This window comes from Chlorocebus sabaeus, chromosome 6 (genome assembly GCF_047675955.1).
Source record: "Chlorocebus sabaeus isolate Y175 chromosome 6, mChlSab1.0.hap1, whole genome shotgun sequence".
In the NCBI taxonomy this organism is placed as follows: Eukaryota; Metazoa; Chordata; class Mammalia; order Primates; family Cercopithecidae; genus Chlorocebus; species Chlorocebus sabaeus.
The window spans coordinates 11,422,011-11,443,320 of record NC_132909.1 but is presented as its reverse complement, the minus strand read 5'-3'; the positions used below and the strand labels follow the sequence as shown (position 1 = coordinate 11,443,320).

Here is a 21,310-nt window from a genome sequence, read left to right as displayed (position 1 = left end):
ACTGCAACCTCTGCCTCCCAAATTCAAACAATTCTTCTGCCTCAGCCTCCTGAGTAGCTGGGATTACAGGTGCGTGCCACCACGCCTGGCTAATTTTTGTATTTTTAGTAGACATGGGGTTTCACCATGTTGGTCAGGCTGGTCTCAAACTCCTGACCTTGTGATCCACCTGCCTCGGCCTCCCAAAGTGCTGGGATTACAGGCGTGAGCCACCACGCCCAGCCAACAGCCAAGTTTTAAAATATTTTTTCCCCTCTTAACGTGAATAGTGACCTTCTGCTACAAAGATGGTGACAGTTTGGTGCAAAGATGGTGACAGTTTGGTAGATGGATGGAATTACAGCTGGGGACCTAGGAATGCCTGCATCCTTCCCGACAATCACCCCGCTTCCCCACAGGATTCCTGAGAGGGCTCATCCCAAATGGGAATCAAAGTGCCATTTTTACTAACAGACTCTAAAACTCAAAGACTTCAAGGTCTAGGCAGACATTCTTTTTCCCTAAAACTAACTCTTGGGACCTCCTGGCTAGATAACTGGAGGATGGAAGCTGGAGACTGAAGGGGCAATGAAGCCAGGTTTGCAGTGAAGGTCCTGGCTTAACTTACCCCGCTGGTTACACGAGAGAAAGGTGGGAGGGAGAATACGGCGGGGCCACCCAGCTCTTCCAAACGCCAGGGCCTGCAGAGGTCGCAGACCATTCCAAGGAGGGAACGAGGTGTGGAGGAGAAAGGCTGAACACGGATGAGTGTAACAGTGACCCTGCTCATGCATAAAGGGGAATGAATGTTCTAGAACTTTCCCAATCCTCTTACCAACTCTCCTAACTCCGAAGGGGAGGTGAGTAGAGGAGATGGTGAAACGGCAGGCCTGGTAGAGAAAAGGGCATAGAGGTCCACCTCCCTTCCCCAACTCCCTCCCACCCAAGACCTCACCTATCGTTTACCTCAGAGCCAGATCTCTATCAACAAGGTCCCTAAGAGAGTCCAAAGTCTTATTTTATTCAGTGACAAGAGAAAACTTGGTTGACTTGGAACTTCTTCCTTGTTCTTTCAACTCCTCAGTACGGGTGGTCCCCCAGATCAAACCTTTCTGGATTCTGCAAATAAATGAGAGAACAGCTCAAGAAGGGAAGCAGAGAGGTGTCATTAGGAAATGCATTACTTCCAAGAAACTTCTGGGTCCCTGAACATTTCTATTTCCCAGCCAGGCCTCTAGAAAATTCCACCCTTAAAGCCACATACCCTGCAAACACCACAACTCCAAAGGATTAATTTTTTTTTTTTTTTTGGGACAGGGTCTCACTCTATCGCCCAGGCTGGGATGCAGTGGTGTGATCTTGGCTCCCTGTAACCTCCACCTCCCAGGTTTGAGCAATTCTCACGCCTCAGCCTCCCCAGCAGCTGGAATTACACGTGCCCACCACCATGCCCAGCTAATGTTTGTATTTTTAGTAGAAATGGGGTTTCACCATGTTGGCCACGCTAGTCTCGAACTCCTGACCCTAGGTGATCTGCCCATGTTGGCCTCCCAAATCGTTAAATTCTTTTTTTTTCTTTTTTGGAGACAGAGTGTCACTCTGTCACCCAGGCTGGAGGGCAGTGGCACAATCTAGGCTCACTGCAACCTCCACCTCCCGGGTTCCAGAGATTCTCCTGCCTCAGCCTCCCGAGTAGCTGGGATTACAGGCGTATGCCACCACGCCCAGCTAATTTTTTGTATTTTTAGTAGAGACGGGGTTTCACCATGCTGGCCAGGCTGGTCTTGAACTCCTGACCTCAGGTGATCTGCCCACCTTGGCTTCCCAAAGTGCTGGGATTACAGGCATGAGCCACCAAGCCTGGGCCCAAACCATTAAATTCTCATCAAGGAAGATGGGTCAGATGGAGTGGCAAATGACCACAGTGACACTCATTGATAAACAACCGGTCGGTGGGTTTGCTCTGTCATCTCCTGCCCACCAGATGTCCCCAGCATTGGCCTTCAGGGGCTCCTGGGAGGGCAGTCTGGGCTCTTACCCTCCTCAACTGGTGTGTCATCCACCTCCTGCCATGTACCAGGGTCCTCCTCATCACCCGCTTGACCCACCACCTCCTCAGGTTCCTCTGCCCCCACCTGCCACTCCTGCTAGTCCTGCCTCATCCACTTGCTGGCATGAGCCCAGTCACTTCTGCTGTCATTCTCACCATTGGTGGCACGCCGAGGAGAGCCTTCTGGCTTGGCCTTCAGATCCCTAGAAGTTGAGGCTGTTGCCTCAGCAGACTGCTGGCCTCGAGGGGCCTTCTGAACTGATGCCTCCCTTCTTGAGCCTGGCCCTTTCTTTGGCATCACCGGCTTCTTCCTGCCATCTTCTGAGTCGACCAAGACGTAAGAGACAGGGCCCAAGCTCACCTTCTTCTTCTTCCTCATGGGGTTCTTGGCGGAGACCCAGGCCATGGCCTTCTTCTTTGGTGGGCTTTCATGGCCACCATCTTGGTCTGACTCAGAGGCGCCTCCTGGGCTCTCGGCTTCTGCCCCGGCATCCTGAGGTGGCTCTCTGGGACCCTTCCAGGCACATTTCGCCATGGGCTTCTTCAAAGCCAACTCCTCCTGCTTCACACAGGGCTTTCTGCTACCCTTGATCAGCTCTGAGATTGCCATGCTTTCAGCATCACCCGCCTCAGGATCCTCCAGGTTGGCTGTGCTGTTGGAATTGATGCCTTTGGGTTTTTTCCAGGGCACTGCTTCCTGCTTGGGGTTCTTCTTCTGCTTCTTTCTCCTGGAGCGAGTCTTAGCTCCAGCCTTGCGAACCAAAGGTTTGGGAGGGTCATGCTGGTCTTCCGTGGCATTCCAGTTGTTGGGGTTCTCCGTCTTTAAGGCAGAACCCACCTCTGCTGCGAGCCCCGGTTCCTTCTTGACCTTCCTCCCTGCCGCTAAAGCCCAGGCTGTCATCTCCTCGAACTCAGCAGCCTCGTGGGCCCTGGCTTCCTCCCGGCTGCGGATCTCGGCATCCATGCAGAAGATGATCTGTACCACCGCTCCCAGAAGCACCCCCAAAGCTTCTGCCCAGTTCTCTGGCGGCTGATGCTGGTTCTGGGACAGTGTGGGGTGGTTGAGCTGGAGCAGGCGGACCACATCCTCCCAGGTGCGCCCCTCGGCATCCAGGAATTCATTCAGATTTTTTAAAAACTCAGCATCCTGGGTAGGGTCTCTACAGACCACTCTCCAGACACCACCCCTTCCTGGGAATTCACGGGGGATAGTGCTCAGATTCACACCTTCACCAACCTCAATGAGGGCAGCTTTAACATTCTCTTCCCTCACAAATATCTTGTTGAGCACGCGGTATGGGCCCAGTGGGGAGAGGACCCCATTCAAGGTCTCCTCAATTTCTGCTTGGCCACAGTCCTCTGGGATGCCTGTGACCAATAAGGACCTGTGGATGTCCACTTCCATTCCCCTGCACCAATCCTCCAGAAGGTTCATCGCCATGGTCTTGGACATTTAGCGGCTTTGACCCTACTACGTGTAATAGAGTCTATTAGGTGGACGTGGGCTGCAGCGGTCCCCAAAAACAGTAATCCTGCAAGATGAAAAGGGAGCGAGGTCAGGTTTCCAGAAAGATGGCCAAGCTCACAGATCCTAGCTGCCCCCTCCGCGGCTGGCCTGCAGGAGGCCTCGCGCCTTCCCAACACCCTCCTCCCCAACCCAGACCCCAGTGCTCACACGTGTCCCAGAATCTGCAGCAAAAGGCTCTCGGTCCCTCCCCCGGGCCTGACGCTCCGCCTGCCCGGCCGGGACTTACTTGGCAGCCCAGCCTCTGACCGCCCAGCCAGGCCAAGGAGGGGCAGCCGGAATGCAGCTGTTTCCCAGTCGCTGGCACCGGCTACCCCAGCGCCGCTGTTAGAGGCAAAAAGGACCAAGAAGGCGCCGTCCGCCCCCACTCCGGCCCGGGCGGGTCACGCAGCGTCCAGCCTCGATCCTGTTAGCTGCGCGGAGCCAAGGTTGGCGTCGCAGCGCGCGCCTGCGCACTGGCTCCCGCACAGCCGCTGGGGGTCTTAGGCTGCGCAGGTGCCGACGTCTCCATGGCAACCGGGCGTGGGTTGCTAGCCCTCAGCCAGGCCTGCGTGCTGGCGCTGCAATTGGGCCTGGGAAGCCGGGTGCAAGAGTGGCCTTTTCAGGTTGTAGAGCAAGGGGGTCTGGATACATTCCAGTGGCGCCTCCACGGAGGCCCACTCTTTCCACCCAACTGGCCCTCGGGAACGGGGATTAGGTCGCTGAGAAGCGCTAACATCTATGGGTGCACCCACTGACTCTATTATCCTCTGCTCTACTGTTGGATTCACCCAACGCAACTCTTGGGAGACACTAGAAATCAAGGAAGGAGGAAAACGAGGCTTTAATCTTCTTGGGTTCCTCTAAAAAAAAGCCACAGCTCCTGTTGGGCTTGTAGCCTTCTCTGATACAAGCTCCTGAGTTCTTCTAGGAATTTCCAGAAACTTCTAGAAATTTCACTCTCGTCCCCGACCCCTTCTAGCATGAGGATAATGCCTCTCTTTTTCTTGTTTCCTCAGCGTGATGCAGGGCAGGTTCTTGGCGTCCTCCAGGCAGGGGGCAATGTTACAGCTCAGTGACTGCCCCTACAGATAAGTGTTAGTCCAAAGCGCAACCATTTTGTAAGCCCCCGACTATTTTGCAGGTCTTTGTCAAAGTGAAATATTCCACGAGGGTGCCGGCTGTGAGAAACATCCTGCCTAACCACCTGACCACAAGGTGGACAAAGGCCCAACTAAATAAACATCCCGATCATATTCTGCCGGGAGAAAGTGCAGAGAACACCACATTCCACCAGAACAAGGGCCAGAACCTCCTCAACATGGAACCATCTTATCAATATCCTGCTGGGCAGCAAGCCATACTGCCCAGACCCCTCCAACCCATAACTGTAAGTTCCCCCAGCCTATAAGCAGGGGTGGGCTCTGGCACTAGGCTGGTTCCCCACTCCCACAGGTGTCTGCAGTATACCTGGGTTGCTGTTGAGCCACCTTCTGTCTGTGTATCTTTCTTTAACCCTCACCTTCCCTCCAAAATCTAACGAGGAGGGCTACCCTCTAGGCAGTGTGCTGAGAATAGCAGCTCAGGGGCAAGGCTGCAGTCACATGTATACCCACTTTTAATGACATGCTAATTAAGGGGTGGGTTTTCAGAATTAGCTAGCAAATTGGCGGTAACTTATGGGTGTTGCCATGGCAATGGTAAACTGTCATGGTGCTGGCGGGCTTGCCTTATGGGGAGAGGCTTTCGGTGCCTTGTCAAGGTTTTGGTCAGTCTTCAGTGTGGTCCTCAGTGGCGTCCCCTGGGCCTCCTACCTCAACCTTGCTGCCCATGAGCAAGAACTTTGTTAATAGTATATGAAAGCCGGGTGCTGTGGCTCACACATGTAATCCCAACACTTTGGGAGGCTGAGGAGGGCGGATCACTTGAGCTTGGGAGTTTGAGACCAGCCTGGGCAGCATGGCAAAAGCCCGTCTCTACCAGAAACGCAAAAAATTAGCCAGGTGCAGATATTTATTTGAGAGCTTCAGCGTATGAGCCGTGAGTATTCAAAGCGATGGGACTCCATGTAGCTACCTAGGGAAAGGCTTAGAGAAGGAGATTCACGGACAGTGCCCTGGGGAGCTCTGTGCTGAAGAAGAGAAGGAGGCAGCAAAGGAGACTGGGAAGGAGTGAACAAGGAGTTGGGAGGTGACCCAGGACAGTATGGCTGGAGAAAGTTTGTCCGGAGGGATAGAGGGGTCAGCCATATTAAATGCTACCAAGAGAAAGAGCAAAATGAAGTCAAAGATGTACTATTCACTTTGGAAAGATGTAGACCATCGGTGACTTGGATAAGAGTTACTATAGAGGGCTGGGCGCGGTGCTCACGCCTGTAATCCTAGCACTTTGGGAGGTCGAGGCAGGCGGTCACGAGGTCAGGAGATGGAGACCATCCTGGCTAACACGGTGAAACTCTGTCTGTCTACTAAAAATATAAAAAAATTAGCCGGGTGTGGTGGCAGGCACCTGTAGCCGCAGCTACTCAGGAGGCTGAGGCAGAGGTAGGAGAATGGCGTGAACCTGGGAGGTGGAGCTTGCGGTGAGCCGAGATGGCGCCACTGCACTCCAGCCTGTGCGACAGAGTGAGACTCAGTCTCAAAAAAAAAAAAAAAAAAAGAATTATTCTAGAGAAGTCATTGGGACCCCCGTGGGAATGGGATGTGTCTACCACTGTAACAAGAGGAACCACTGCATCCAGGACATCTGGGTACAGGAATGCTAGTAGGAGTGAAGGTAGAAAAACGAAGACGGGCCAGGAATGTTGGCTCACACCTGTAATCCCAGCATTGTGGGAGGCCGAGGCAGGCAGCTCACCTGAGATCAGGGGTTCAAGACCAGCCTGGCCAACATGGAGAAACCCTGTCTGTACTACAAATACAAAAATTAGCCGGGCATGGTGGCGCATGCCTGTAATCCCAGCTACTTGGGAGGCTGAGGCGGGAGAATCGCTTGAACCCAGGAGGCGGAGGTTGCGGTCAGCCGAGATTGTGCCATTGCACTCCAGCCTGGGCAACAAAAGCGAAACTTTGTCTCACAAACAAACAAACATAAACAAAAAGTACCTTATTAAAAAAATAAATAAATATAGGTTAAAGTAGTGAATTTTATGTTACGTATATTTTACTACAAAAGTGAACAAATAATGCGTTACAGAATGGAGAGATGGGGGCAAGGTAGGGAGAGAAACGCCTTCAACTTTGCCTCAAAAGCCAGGTGTCAGCTTCCTGCAGAGCCAATATTCCTAACAGTCCTGGCTGCCCCTTGAGAAATGCCACCCAACCCCAGTGCGTGCACACAGAATCAAAGTTCTGGAACTTTCTCTTCAAGGAGAAAACAAAACATCTCAGTGTGTTTGAAAATTCTGCTAAGGAGCTGTCAGACCAATAAATAAATAAATAAATAAAAGAAGAAGAAAATTGTCAATCTGGACGGGATAAAAAGTAAATTTGTACTAGCAGTGGATTGTAAAACGTCATAACTAAAATGAGATGGAATGGATGTTTGCTGAATCTCAGAGGCTTTTGCTATGTTTGCCAAGTAGTTTTACAAATGCAGGAGCTTGTTTGTGATGCAGGCTGCAGACAAAGTTGCTGTAGTGGAAACTGAGTCACACAGTGGGGTGTTGGAGGAGGAATGTGACCCTCAGGTACAGGGAAATTAGACACTCTCCGTTTTTTCTTATCTCTTTTTCAGTTATTTATTTTGGCATGCAAGGGAATGATAGACACTGAGTTTTGGTAAATATTGGATTTTTAAATGCAATGATCCTCAAAGTGACTACCTCTGGGGAGAAGAAGAGGGCAAATCATATGGGAGGTAGGACACAGCCTGTTTAAACAATAATTTTGTTTAAAGATGTGTAAATAAATTTAGCATAGTATTAAGATTTGATAAAGAATGGTAAGGGATACCTAAGGGTTAATTATATAAATCTCTATTTTTTTTTTCTGAGACAGAGTCTCACTCTGTCCCCCAGGCTGGAGTGCAGTGGTGCACTCAGCCTCCACCTCCCGGGTTCAAGCGATTCTCCTACCTTAGCTTCCTGAGTAGCTGGGATTATAGGCACGCATCACCACACCAAGCTAATTTTTGTATTTTTAGTAGACGGGGTTTCCCCATGTTGCCCAGGTTAGTCTCAAACTCCTGACCTCAAGTGATCCACCTGCCTCGGCCTCCCAAAGTGCTGGGATTACAGACATGAGCCAATAAGCCCAGACAATAATGCTAAAAATAAAAAATAAAAAGTGTAAATAAATTTAGCATAGTATTATAGGATTGAGATTTGATAAAGAATGGCAGGGGATGCATGAGGGTTAGTTATATAAATATCTTTTTTTTTTTTTTTGAGACTGAGTCTCACTGTGTCACCCAGGCTGGAGTGCAGTGGCGTGACCTTGGCTCACTGTAGCCTCTGCCTCCCAGGTTTAAGCAATTCTCCTGCCTCAACCTCTCAAGTAGCTGGGATTACAGGGACCTGCCACCATGCCTGGCTAATTTTTGTACTTTTTTTTTTTTTTTTTTTTTTTGAGACAGAGCCTCGCTCTGTCGCCCAGGCTGGCGTGCAGTGGCACGATCTCGGCTCACTCTAAGTTCTACCTCCCAGGTCCACACCATTCTCCTGCCTCAGCCTCCCAAGTAGCTGGGACTACAGGCGCCCGCCACCACACCTGGCTAATTTTTTGTATTTTTAGTAGAGACAGGGTTTCACCGGGTTAGCCAGGATGGTCTTGATCTCCTGACCTCGTGATCCGCTCGCCTCGGCCTCCCAAAGTGTTGGAATTACAGGCGTGAGCCACCGCACCCAGCTTTTCTTCTTCTTGAGACAGGATCTTGCTCTGCCTCCCACGCTACAGTGCAGTGGCAGGATCACGGCTCACTGCAGCCTCAACCTCCCGGGCACAAGCGAGCCTCCTGCCTCAGCCTCCTGAGGAGTTGGGACCACAGGCATGTACCACCATACCCAGCTAATTTTTAAAATTTTTTCGTAGGGACAGGGTCTCACTATGTTGGGTAAGATGGTCTCCAACTCCTGGCTCAAGTGATCCTCCCGTCTCAGCCTCGCAAAGTTCTGGAATTATAGGCATGAGCCACTGTGCCCAGTCAATTCTCTATTCTTGAGTTTGGAATATTCCACAATTTTTATTTTATTTTATTTTATGAGATGAGGTCTCACTCTGTCACCCAGGCTGGAGTGCAGTGGCTCAATCATAGCTCACCGCAGCCTTCATCTCCTGGGCTCAAGCGATCCTCTGAACTCAGCCTTCCAAGTAGCTGGGACTACAAGCATGTGCCACCATGCCCAACTAATTTTGTATTTTTAGTAGAGACGGGGTTTCTCCATGTTGGTCAGGCTGGTCTCGAACTCCTCACCTCAGGTAATCCACCCACCTTGGCCTCCCAAAGTGCTGGGATTACAGGTATGAGCCATTACACCTGGCTTTTTTTTTTTTTTTTTTTTTTTAAGACAGAGTCTTGCTCTGTCTCCCAGGCTGGAGTGCAGTGACACACTGCCTCCAAGATTCAAGCAATTCTCCTGCCTCAGCCTCTCAAGTAGCTGGGACTGCAGGCGTGCACCACCACACTTGACTTGTTTTTGTATTTTTAGTAGAGACGGGGTTTCATCATGTTGGCCAGGCTGGTCTCAAACTTCTGAGCTCAAGTGATCCTCCTGCCTCAGCCTCCCAAAGTGCTGGGATGACAGGCATGAGCCATTGCACCTGGCCATGTTTTTGTCATTACTTTCAATGGCAAAAACTGCAATTAATTTTGCATTAGCCTAAATATTATAAAGGTACAATTGTGTGTGTGTGTGTGTGTGTGTGTGTGTGTGTGTGAAGTGGAGTCAGCTGCCTGCCTGCTTTCCCATTAAAGAGCCACCGTGATTGCTAGCTGATTTTAAAATAGTTGAAGCACTCTTAAGAGGAATCATTACAGTGGTTTCCATGACAACATGAGGTGCTGTGGTTTCCAAGGCAACAGGTGGCACTGTGGTTTCCATGACAGAGCATCCCTGCAGCCCCAACCCTCCCCTCCATCTCTTCACTTCCAGTTTAGGGTTCTCCTTCCATCCTCTTCTGCTGTGTTTCACCTTTGGGTTTTTATTTTGCCCTGCGGTGTATTTTCAATGAGAACCCACAGAGTTTCCATAAACACTGAATCCAAAGAAAGTCCAGGGGGCTCTGGGATCCCGCCTAGATGTTTCCTCCTGAGTCCGTTGTAATAACCCACCGTGGTGGTTCTGTGACTCACCCTGGCTGGCTCTGTCCCACTGGTTCTGTGAGAGCCCCTTCTTGCTCCAGAGTTTTATTTTTTTAATTATTTTTTTCTTTCCTTTTCTTTTTAATTGAGGCAGAATCTTGCTCTGTCACTCAGGCTGGAGTGCAGTGGTGTGATCTCGGCTGGGATTACAGGCGCCTGCCACCACGACCGGCTAATTTTTGTATTTTTAGCAGAGACGGGGTTTCACTATGTTCACCAGGCTGGTCTCGAACTCCTGACCTCAGGTGATCCACCTGCCTCGGCCTCCCAAAGTGCTGGGATTCCAGGTGTGAACTACCGCACCTGGCTTTATTTTCTATTATATATACGTGTGTGTGTGTCTCCTGGGTCACAACAAAATGTATTTCTTGTCATAGATCATGATCAAACATGCGTGACAGCCACTGCCATAGGTTAATTACCTAGTCCCCTATGGATGGCTATGCTGGTTGTTTTCTATTTTCTGATATTTCAAATGAAGAGCTGAAAAGGGCTGGTGGCTGATGCCCTATAAGGCAGCTATGTTGCTTGGATTCAGGTGTGACTTGTTAATTTTTGTTTTGTTTTGTTTTGTTTTGTTTTGAGGCGGAGTCTAGCTCTCTTGCCCAGGCTGGAGTGCAGTGGCCGGATCTCAGCTCACTGCAAGCTCCGTCTCCTGGGTTCACGCCATTCTCCTGCCTCAGCCTCCCGAGTGGCTGGGACTACAGGCGCTTGCCACCTCACCTGGCTAGTTTTTTGTGTTTTTTAGTAGAGACGGGGTTTCACTGTGTTAGCCAGGATGGTCTCAATCTCCTGACCTTGTGATCCTCCCACCTCAGCCTCCCAAAGTGCTGGGATTACAGGCTTGAGCCACCGCGCCTGGCCCTTGACTTGTTAATTTATTTGAAAATACGGCCAGGCACGGTGGCTCACCCCTGGAATCCCAGCACTTTGGGAGGCCGAGGTGGGAGGATCACAAGGTCAGGAGATCGAGACCATCCTGGCTAACACGGTGAAACCCCGTCTCTACTAAAAATACAAAAATTAGCCACGCCTGTAGTCCCAGCTACTCGGGAGACTCAGGCAGGAGAATCGCTGGAACCCAGGAGGTGGAGGTTGCAGTGAGCCAAGATCACACCACGGTATTCCAGCTTGGGTGACAGAGTAAGACTCTGTCTCAAAAAATAAAAATAAAAATAAAAATAAAAATAAAAATAAAATAAAATATAAAATAAAATAAAATAAAATATAAAATAAGCCCGAGGCGGGAGGATTGCTTGAGCCCAGGAGTTCAAGGCTAGGCAACATAGGGAGACACCCGCCCTCCCACCAACCCTGTGTCTATTTGTAAGATAAAAAATTAAGAACAGCTGGGTGCAGTGGCTTACGCCTGTGATCCCAGCACTTTGGGGGGCTGAGGCGGGCAGATCACGAGGTCAAGAAATCAAGACCATCCTGGCCAACATGGTGAAACCCAGTCTCTACTAAAAATACAAAAATTAGCTGGGCATGGTGGCGGGCGCCTGTTGTCCCAGCTACTCAGGAGGCTGAGGAAGGAGAACCGCTTGAACCCGGGAGGTGGAGGTTGCAATGAGCCGAGATCGCGCCACTGCACTCCAGCCTGGGCAACAGAGTGAGATTCTGTCTCCAAAAACAAACAAACAAACAAAGGCCAGTGCTTTTATACCACAATCCTGGCAACTCTATCCTGGGCCATTCTGAGTTTGTTCTCTCTCCCTCTGGAAATAACCAGTAAAACCTTAGGATTATGCCACAGGAGAGGAGCTGTGTTCTCATCTGAGCTGGGGGTGGGGGGGGGTCGGGTTACAGCCACAGTTGCAGGCCCTGAATTTCTTTCTGACAGAAAAAACACTGGCAGCTGTCTCCACTCTCTGCAGTGAGGGAACAGCATTCCAAGTGAGGAATTGTGGCCAGGAAACCGAGAGGCCCCATGTCCTTTTTCTTTTTTTAATGTATTTTTTCTAAAACACACACACACACACAGCTAAAACAATCCACCAATAGGATTGCATTCATATAAGATTCAAACATAATCAAATCTACCATGTTGAGAAATTCATAGTTTGTTAATAAACAAAACGGAATATTATTTATCTCTGGGGCAGGGAGGGATTTGGGATGGCCAGAGCACGTGAGGGGCTTCTGGGAGGACAATGATTTCTAGATGAGATGACAGTAACGTGGGACTTGCTATGTAATTATTTGCCAAATCATATGTTTGTGTTTAGGGCACATTTCTGGATGCATGTTACGTATTCTAAAATTGTAAAAAATGCTTTCTGAAAAAACACAGCTGCACATTCAGGGTTAGAGCAGTGAAATAAATGTTATCACTGTTTTTTTTCTAGAATATTCCATGGCTGAAAAGCTGAACCCAGCAGTACAAGTATACGTTTTAAAAAAGACTAATAAACCAAATGCACAAAACACAGTTAGGTGAAGCTTCTCTCATTTGTTACGGAGGTTGGTCGTATTTCTTCCTGGTGCCTGGAAGACGTCACATGGTCAGAACACAGTCTTGGCTGGTGACGATTCCTGATTTTTGTCTGAAATCCTTGGCCAAAGAAAAGAAAGAAAACAAGTCTCTTTATTTTTTTTTTTAAAGAAGGTTTGTATCATATTTCTCGAATTCTAAATGTACATTTGTGTTTGACAAAAGTGATAAATATCTACTTAAAGAGGTAACACAGGAGAAAAACAGCTGGCAAGCCAAATTTAATAAACGTAATGAAGAGTTTACATTGCGTTATATGGGAGGAGATCATATTCTCTTGTTATGGGGGAATCATATTGTCTTGTGGGCTTGGAGGATGTCACACAAAGGAAATAAGAATCACATACATTTACAGACAGGCCTGACCAACATGATGAAACCCCGTCTTTACTGAAAATACAGAATTAGCCGGGCGTGGTGGCGGGCCCTTGTAATCCCAGCTACTTGGGAGGCTGAGGCAGGAGAAACACTTGAACCCAGAAGGAGGAGATTGCAGTGAGCCGAGATTGCACCACTGCACTCCAGCCTGAGAGACAGAGTGAGACTCTGTCTCAAAGAAACAAAAACAAAACAAAACAAAACAAGAAAAGAATCACATAAATCTAAACCCTAAATGCAAGGAAATAGGTTAGGTAGGACATTAGGACCGAGGGGTCACGCTAATTAGGAACAGAAACGTATGATCCAAGAATAGAGGATTTCTTTCCAACTGAAACAAGATTTCTGCAGGAATGAGGCCATCTTTCAGGCCCACCCACTCACCCTGGGGAAAGGTTTTTAGCTTAGAGTTTGAAGAGAAAAATGAATCATTTGGACATTGTTTCTCTTTTTCCCTCCCCTTGGCTAGAGCTGGTATTTCCATTAAAATGCTCCACGTCTATCCCACCCTACTTCGTCTACTTGCTTTTGCTTTTTTTTATATAGACATTCTTTTTTTTTTTTTTTTTTTAGACAGAGCCTCACTTTGTCACCTAGGCTGGAGTGCAGTGGCATGATCTCAGCTCACTGCAACCTCCGCCTCCCAGGTTCAAATAATTCTCCTGCCTCAGCCTCCCGAGTAGCTGGGGTTACAGGCACATGCCACTACACCTGGCTAATTTTTGTATTTTCAGTAGAGACTTGGTTTCACCGTGTCAGCCAGGCTGGTCTCGAACTCCTGACATCAGGTGATCCGCCTGCCTCAGCCTCCCACAGTGGTGGGATTACAGGTGTGAGCCACCGAGCCCAGCCATAGGCATTCTTTATCTGACCACAAAAGTGATGTATGATTACTGCAGAAGAACTTGATAAATACGGGGGGAAATCACCCATCATTTTGCTGCACATACATCATTACCATTTCACTGTAGAACGTTCTGCTTATTAAAGTTAGAATATTGGTTTTAAGGAGTTCGAGGCTGCAGTGAGCCATGATTGCACCACTGCACTCCAGCCTGCATGACAGAGTAAGACACTGACTCGCACACACACAAAAAAGAATGTCATATCAGCAGTCAGACTCCCTGGGTGTCAACACTTCCTGGTGGTGTGGCTTTGGACAAATAATTAACTTCTCCGTGCCTCAGTTTCCTCATCTATAAAATGGTCGTTATTAGACTAGCACCAAACTCATAAGGCGGTGAGGATTAAAGGAGTTAATTCAAGTAAAGGTCTTAGAACAGCACACCACAAGTACCCAATAAATGTGAGCTATAATTATCATCCATGTGAGGATGCTGTAAGGATGAAATGAGTTCATTCATATAAAGTGTTTGGGACAGCCCCCTATAAAATGGGACACCTCGTTGGCTCTCTGCAAAGATTCACTATTAAAATTAAGGAAAATGTTTTCATTGGGGGATGTAAGCATTTCATAGCTTTATTTCATATCGTTACAAACTTAAACTAAGGCTAGATTCTAAAACTATGTCTGTTCATTCAAAGCACATAAAAAGATGCTCAACACCATTCATCATCAGAGAGATGATTAAAACCATGACGAGCTGCCAGCCCCATTGGCCTCCTTGCTTTCTTTTATTTATTTATTATTTATTTATTTATTTATTTATTTATTTTTTAATTTTTTTTTTGAGACGGAATCTCACTCTGTCACCCAGGCTGGAGTGCAGTGGCCGAATCTCAGCTCACTGCAAGCTCCGCCTCCCGGGTTCACGCCATTCTCCTGCCTCAGCCTCCCGAGTAGCTGGGACTACAGGCGCCCGCCGCCTCGCCCGGCTAGTTTGTTGGTTTTTTTTTTAGTAGAGACAGGGTTTCACCGTGTTAGCCAGGATGGTCTCGATCTCCTGACCTCATGATCCGCCTGTCTTGGACTCCCAAAGTGCTGGGATTACAGGCTTGAGCCACCGCGCCCGGCCGTTGCTTTCTTTTAAACACAGCAACTCAGGCTAGACACAGTGGCTCATGCCTGTAATCCCAGCACTTTAGGAGGCTGAGGCAGGAGGATCACTTGAGGTCAGGAGTTCGAGACCAGCCTGGCCAACATGATGAAACACCATCTCTACTAAAAATACAAAACTTAGCTGGGCATGGTGGCACGCGCCTGTTAATTCCAGCTACTCAGGACGCTGAGGCAGGATAATGGCTAGAACCTGGGAGGCAGAGGTTGCAGTGAGCCAAGATCACACCACTGCACTCTAGCCTGGCGACAGAGCAAGACTCCATCTCAAAACAAAACAAAACAAAAAACGAGAAAAGACAGAAGAACCTGAATGTCCAGTAACAGGGGACTGATTTCAAATATGGTTGATTCATACAGTGTAATACTACACAATTGTAATTAAAAAAAAAAAAAAAGGCATGAGGAAGGTCTCAATGTGCTGATGAAGATGTCCAAACTACAATGTAAAGTGAAAAAAGCAACGTAAGTATCATTATGTATAGGATGCTACTATTTGTGTAGAAAGGAAAAAATGCATATATTCATATATACTTTACATACATCAAAAATACCTGGAAATGGCTGGGTGCAGTGACTCACACCTGTAATCCCAGAACTTTGCAAAGGAGGCCGAGGCAGGCAGATCACTTGAGGTCAGGAGTTCAAGACCAGCCTGGCCAACATGGCAAAACCCGATCTCTACTAAAAATACACACAAAAGGACCAGGCGCGGTGGCTCACGCCTATAATTCCAGCACTTTGGGAGTCCGAGGTGGGTGGATCACTTGAGATAAGGAGTTCAAGACCAGCCTGACCAACATGGTGAAACACTAAAAATACAATACTAAAATACAAAAATTAGCCAGGCATGGTGGCATGTGCCTGTAATCCCAACTACGTGGGAGGCTGAGGCAGGAGAATCGCTAGAACCCAGGAGGTGGAGGTTGCAGTGAGGCGAGATTACACCATTGCATTCCTGCCTGGGGGACAGGGCGAGACTCCGTCTCAACAAAACAAAACAAAACAAAACAAAAACAAAAACAAAAATACACACAAAAAAATCAGCCGGACGTGGTGGTGGGTGCCAGTAATCCTAGCTCTTCAGGAGGCTGAGGCAGGAAAATCGCTTGGACCTGGGAGGTGGAGGTTGCAGTGAGCCAAGATCGCACCACTGCACTCTAGCCTGGATGTCAGAGCGAGACTCCATCTCAAAAAAAAAAAAAGAAAAGAAAAGAAACAACACCTACCCAGTAACAGCATCTCCACCAATCACACCAACTCTGGTTTTGAGCCTCTGAAATCAATAAACTCTGCTTTCAAGCAGGTTATGTGAGCTTCTCTTTTTGCCCAGAAAAAACCTCCCTTTGACCCCCCTCCTCAGACGCATCTGTGGCTTGCCATAGTCCTGCAGCCTGGATTACAATCCTTTGTGCTTGCTCCTGAATACATTCCTGCTATCAGAAGGTATTTTTCTCTGATGTCTTTTTCTCAGGTTGACACAATAGATAGCTTATTTCTTTACCCCGTTTATTGTCCGTGTCTTCTCAATAGACCATCAGCTCTGTGGGTGGGGACTTTCGATCTGTTCTGCTCCCTGGTGTGCCCCCAGCTTCTAGAACAGGGCTGTGCTGTGTTGAATTGCGTTCAATTGTGTCTCTCAAAGTTCGTGTCCACTCAGAACCTCAGTGAAGATGAGATCATGCTGCACTGGGTTGGGCTGTAGATCCAATGACTAAGAAAAGATACAACCAGGTGCGGTGGGTCACACCTGTAATCCCAGCACTTTGGGAGGCTGAGACAGGCGAATCACCTGAGGTCAGGAGTTTGAGGCCAGTCTGGCCAACATGGTGAAACTCTGTCTCTACTAAAAATATAAAAAATTAGCTGGGCGTGGTGGCACAAGTCTGTAGTCCCAGCTACTCGGGAGGCTGAGGTCGGAGAATCACTTGAACCTGGGAGGTGGAGGTTGCAGTGAGCTGAGATTGTGCCACTGCACTGCAGCCTGGGCAACAGAGTGAGACTCTGTCTCAAAAGATAATAATAAATCCTAATACAGACACCTATGCAGACACTTACATAGGTTGTTGGGAGTATTTTATTTTTTATCAAATAAAGGGGAAAGGGTCATAGTGTATGAGCTTTTCTTGCATCTCACTGTGTTCACTCAAATGTCCCAGTGGAAACTCCCCAGTCCATCCTTTCAAGACTGCAGAAGATCCCTTGTGTGGTTGGACATTGGTTCCCTTAGCCACTCTCCTGTCCGTGGGCATTTGCAGGGCCCAGGCTGTTTCACCAACACAGTGAAGCCGCCCTGATGCCTAAAACTTGAGCCTGTGCCAGCTGGTGTGCTAGAAATCCTCGCTCTTTAACAACCCAATCATCTTGTGCACCACGGTGGTTATGTTGCTTTACATTTTGTGTGTATTAAAGCCATCATTTGCTAAATGTGACTAAATTATACCACCGTTCAGTGGTGTCACTGAAATGCTTTGACACATCATTTTTTAATGAACCAGGAGACTGGGCCAGGCGCGGTAGCTCACGCCTGTAATCCCAGCACTTTGGGAGGCTGAGGCGGGCGGATCATGAGGTCGGGAGATCGAGACCGTCCTGGCTCACACGGTGAAACCCTGTCTCTACTAAAAAAAAAATACAAAAAATTAGCCGGGCGAGGTGGCGGGCGCCTGTAGTCCCAGCTACTTGGGAGGCAGGAAAATGGTGTGAACCTGGGAGATGGGGCTTGCAGTGAGCTGAGATGGCTCCAGTGCCCTCCAGCCTGGGTGACAGAGCGAGATTCTGTCTCAAAAAAAAAAAAAAAAAAAAAGCAGACGTGATTGTGAATTATCTCAGGGAACAGGGATCATCTGCACAGAGAGAAGGCTACAGCCCCACAAGGGAAAATGTTCTCTGTGAAAACCGTAAGATGGAAGGGTTTCAAGCAGCACCTCTTTGTGGTCACGGAACCGAGGGAACAAAGACTGAATAAGGGTTTCTTCACCTCCTTCACCTCCTTCCTCTGCCCAGATCTGAAATCCTACCTGCCTTTTCCTCTTAGAACCAACAAGGGATTAAAGAGACACAGGCTTGAATTCCAGCTGTGCCCACTACCAGGCATGAGTTTGGGCAGATGGTGTAGGGAGCTCCCCCGAGACCACCGAAGATTCACAGAACTCAGAAAAGCAGCTGTGCTCATGGTTACAGTCTGTTACAGTGAAGAGCCGAGAAGGGAAGAGACGCATAGGGCAGGATCCAGGAGAGATCCGGCGCAAGCTTCCAGTGGTCTTTTTTCAGTGGAGTTGTGTGGACAGTGCTTACGTCTCCCAGCAATGACATGTGACAACACACTTGGGCTATTGCCAGTCAGGGAGGCTCACCCAAGCCTTGGCTTTTACTGAGGGTAGATCACATAGGCATGGAATACCTGGGGGCTGACCTTAGGTATGCAGTCTCCAGCCCCTCTGGAGGTCACACTGACATCACATGGCCCAAGGCACCCAGGCAAACAAAAACAGGCATTCAGCATAAATAAAATCATTAGGACAGATGTGGTGGTTCACATCTGTAATCCCAGCAATTGCGGAGGACGAGGCAGGATCATCTGAGGTCAAGAGTTCGAGACCAGCCTGACCAACATGGCAAAACCCCGTCTCTACTAAAAATACAAAAACTAGCCGGGCATGGTGGTGGGTGCCTGTAATTCCAGCTACTTGGGAGGCTGAGGCAGGAGAATCGCTTGAACCCGGCAGGTGAAGTTTGCAGTGAACCGAGATCACGCCATTGCACTCCAGCCTGGGCAACAAAGCGAGACTCTGTCTCTAAATAAATAAATAAATAAATAACATTAGCACAAACTACCTGGTGTGGCCCAAGGTCCCAGGTAAAGATACTCTTATCAGGCAGAATATTCTAGGGGTTAGAATATCCTGGATCTGGGCAAAGGGTTAGTATTCCTCCACCCCCACTTTTTTTTTTTTTTTTTTTTTTGGACTGTACAGGGTTTGATCAGTCCAAGTCCTTTTTTTTTTTGAGATGGAGTCTCGCTCTGTTGCTCAGGTTGGAGAGTGCAGTGGTGCAATCTTGGCTCACTGCAACCTCTGCCTCCCAGCTTCAAGCAATTCTCCGCCCTCAGCCTCCCAAGTAGCTGGGACTACAGACTTGTGCCACCACGCCCAGCTAATTTTTTGTATTTTTTTTTAGTAGAGATGGGGTTTCACTGTGTTAGCCAGGGTGGTCTCTATCTCCTGACCTCGTGATCTGCCCACTTCGGCCTCCCAAAGTGCTGGGATTACAGGCGTGAGCCGCCGCGCCTGGTCCCAGATCTTCTGGGGGAAGCCTTGACTGCACAGGTGATACGGCTTGCATTTGTGTTCCCACCCAGATCTCATGTCGAATTGTAATCTCCAGTGTTAGAAGAGGAGCCTGGTGGGAGGTGATGAGATCATGGGGGAGGATTTCTTCCTTGCTGTTCTCGTGATAACAAGTGAGTTCTCATGAATCTGGTTGTTAAAAAGTGTGTAGCACCTCCCTCCCCTCCCCCTGTGAAGCCCATATAGGACGTGCCTGCTTCCCCTTTCCCTCTTCCATGACTGTAAGTTTCCTGAGGCCTCCCCAGCATGCTGCCCATGCAGCCTTGCAGAACCATGAGCCAATTAAACCTCTCTTCTTTATAAATGACCCCATCTCAGGTAGTTCTTTACAGCAGTGCGAGAACGGACTAATACAGCAGGGAACATCTCTGCAGCCGTCTGTGGACGAGGCTCTGGGTGCCAGGCTGAGGGTGGGAGGACTGCGTCCCATAGACCAAGCAGGTCTCATCTTGCTGGGGATCTGCAAGGTGGGAGGATATGGGAGAAGCGGAGATGGTGAGAGACATTAGGAGAGGTTCAGACAGCTGGGACGGGCTCAGTTAGGAGGCATGCTATGGCCTTTTCCAATAAATCCTGCCCGAAACCAGCTGAGCGTATCTCTCTGTCTCTTGGTCCCGGAACCAGGGTGACTTGGGTGGGAAGGAAGACAGTGGGGGTAGGGCTGGGCCCTGAATGATGGAACCAAATCAGATTCAAAGTGAGGGGTGTGGATTTAATTCATATCTGCCCACCCCGTGAGAGGACTGTTCTCTCTCCCTCAGTGACACACACACACGCACAAGCCATGGCCCGTACAAGGGCTCACAGATGCACATACAGACACAGACATGCACACACATTATGGCCAGAAACCCCTCCCCATCAATCACAAACATACACGTGCTGGCATGCCACAGACACGCACATTCACAGAGTCACAGATACACAGACACACAGCAGCACACAGAAAAGTTTTCACAGGCCAGGCGCCAAGGCTCATGCCTGTAATCCCAGCACTTTGGGAGGCCGAGGCAGGTGGATCACCTGAGGTCAGGAGTTTGAGAGCAGTCTAGCCAACATGGCAAAACCCTGTCTATACTAAAAATACAAAACTTAGCCAGGCGTGGTGGTGGGTGCTTGTAATCCCAGCCACTCAGGAGGCTGAGGTAGGAGAATTGCTTGAACCTGGGAGGCAGAGGTTGCAGTGAGCTGAGATTGCACCATTGCCCTCCAGCCTGGGTGACAAGAGCAAAATTCTGTCTCAGAAAAAGTGTCCACAAACTCCTAAACCCACAATTTTAAACACCATGCTTCAAGACTCATCAGTCTAGACATACACATGCGTACAAGCCTATGTACAAACACAGATCAATACAGACACCCACGCTGTGTGCAGACATATACACCTACTCATGCACACACACATTCACTCACACAGACACAGACACCCATACACACCCTAATGGCCGAGGGGCGAGCACACAGCTGTGTGCACACTGGGACCCTCAGACATGGATTCACACACACACCCCTAAATGTACACACACATACACTCAGAGACACGTGTGTCAATCACACACAAGGTTTTGATCCTCCCACCCCCTCTGAGTATCCCCGACACTTTGGGCAAATCTGTCTCCCACTAGAGCCTCTGTTTCCCCCTTGAGTGGACATAACATTTTCTGCACTCCATTCCCAGCATCTTCAGTGTGACATCCGGCAAGGCCCCAGGGGTGCAAGGAGCTCTTGGATAACTTGAGGTGAGATGCTAACAGAGGCGCCAATATTTTCAAATCAGGGGGGTTTCAAATGGAGTCTGAAGGGCCAGTTCCCCGGAGGTAGCCAGTTGATGCCTCTGGGGTATGGTTTCAAATGCCCCAGAAAACCAGAGACTTGACCCCAAATCAGCCTTCATCTGGAACAGTCCAACCACCCCTCACTGTGACTAAAGAGAAAAATGAGAGGCCACAGGTGATTCCAGAACACAGACATGAAGGGGAGAGATGCTACCTTGAGATAGGGAGGCAGGGGGTGCTTTCTGGCTCTTCCTCCCAGGCTCACAGGGTGTGACAAGAGAAGAGGAAACGTGTTAGAGATGGGAGGACAGGTTTGGAGGCCCGCTGCCTGGCTCCCCCAGCACTGCCCCTTGCAAGCTGTGTGACCTTGGGCTGATTACTTGACCTCTCAGTGCCTCCACATCCCCATGGGAAATGGGGATCATAGCAGAACTTTCCTCCCAGCACTGCCCAGGGGACTGAAG

General features: G+C 48.9%; 1 protein-coding gene across 2 annotated transcripts; it reads right to left on the bottom strand.

Annotated features, from left to right (window-relative positions):
- Window positions 1-979: 979 nt before the first annotated feature.
- Window positions 980-4,011, bottom strand: PNMA8A (PNMA family member 8A). 2 transcript variants are annotated; one of them, XM_007997297.3, is made up of 3 exons: window positions 3,705-4,011; window positions 2,186-3,561; window positions 980-1,098 (listed from the first exon to the last, which is right to left on the bottom strand). In XM_007997297.3, the coding sequence occupies exons 2-3, from the start codon at window positions 3,480-3,482 to the stop codon at window positions 1,082-1,084; spliced, it is 1,314 nt and encodes a 437-aa protein (XP_007995488.2). In that variant the 5' UTR covers window positions 3,483-3,561; window positions 3,705-4,011; the 3' UTR covers window positions 980-1,081. The 2 variants fall into 2 exon arrangements, with proteins under 2 accessions (XP_007995488.2, XP_007995486.2); XM_007997295.3 differs by having other exon boundaries at window positions 3,784-4,010.
- Between the last annotated feature and the right edge of the window lie 17,299 nt (window positions 4,012-21,310).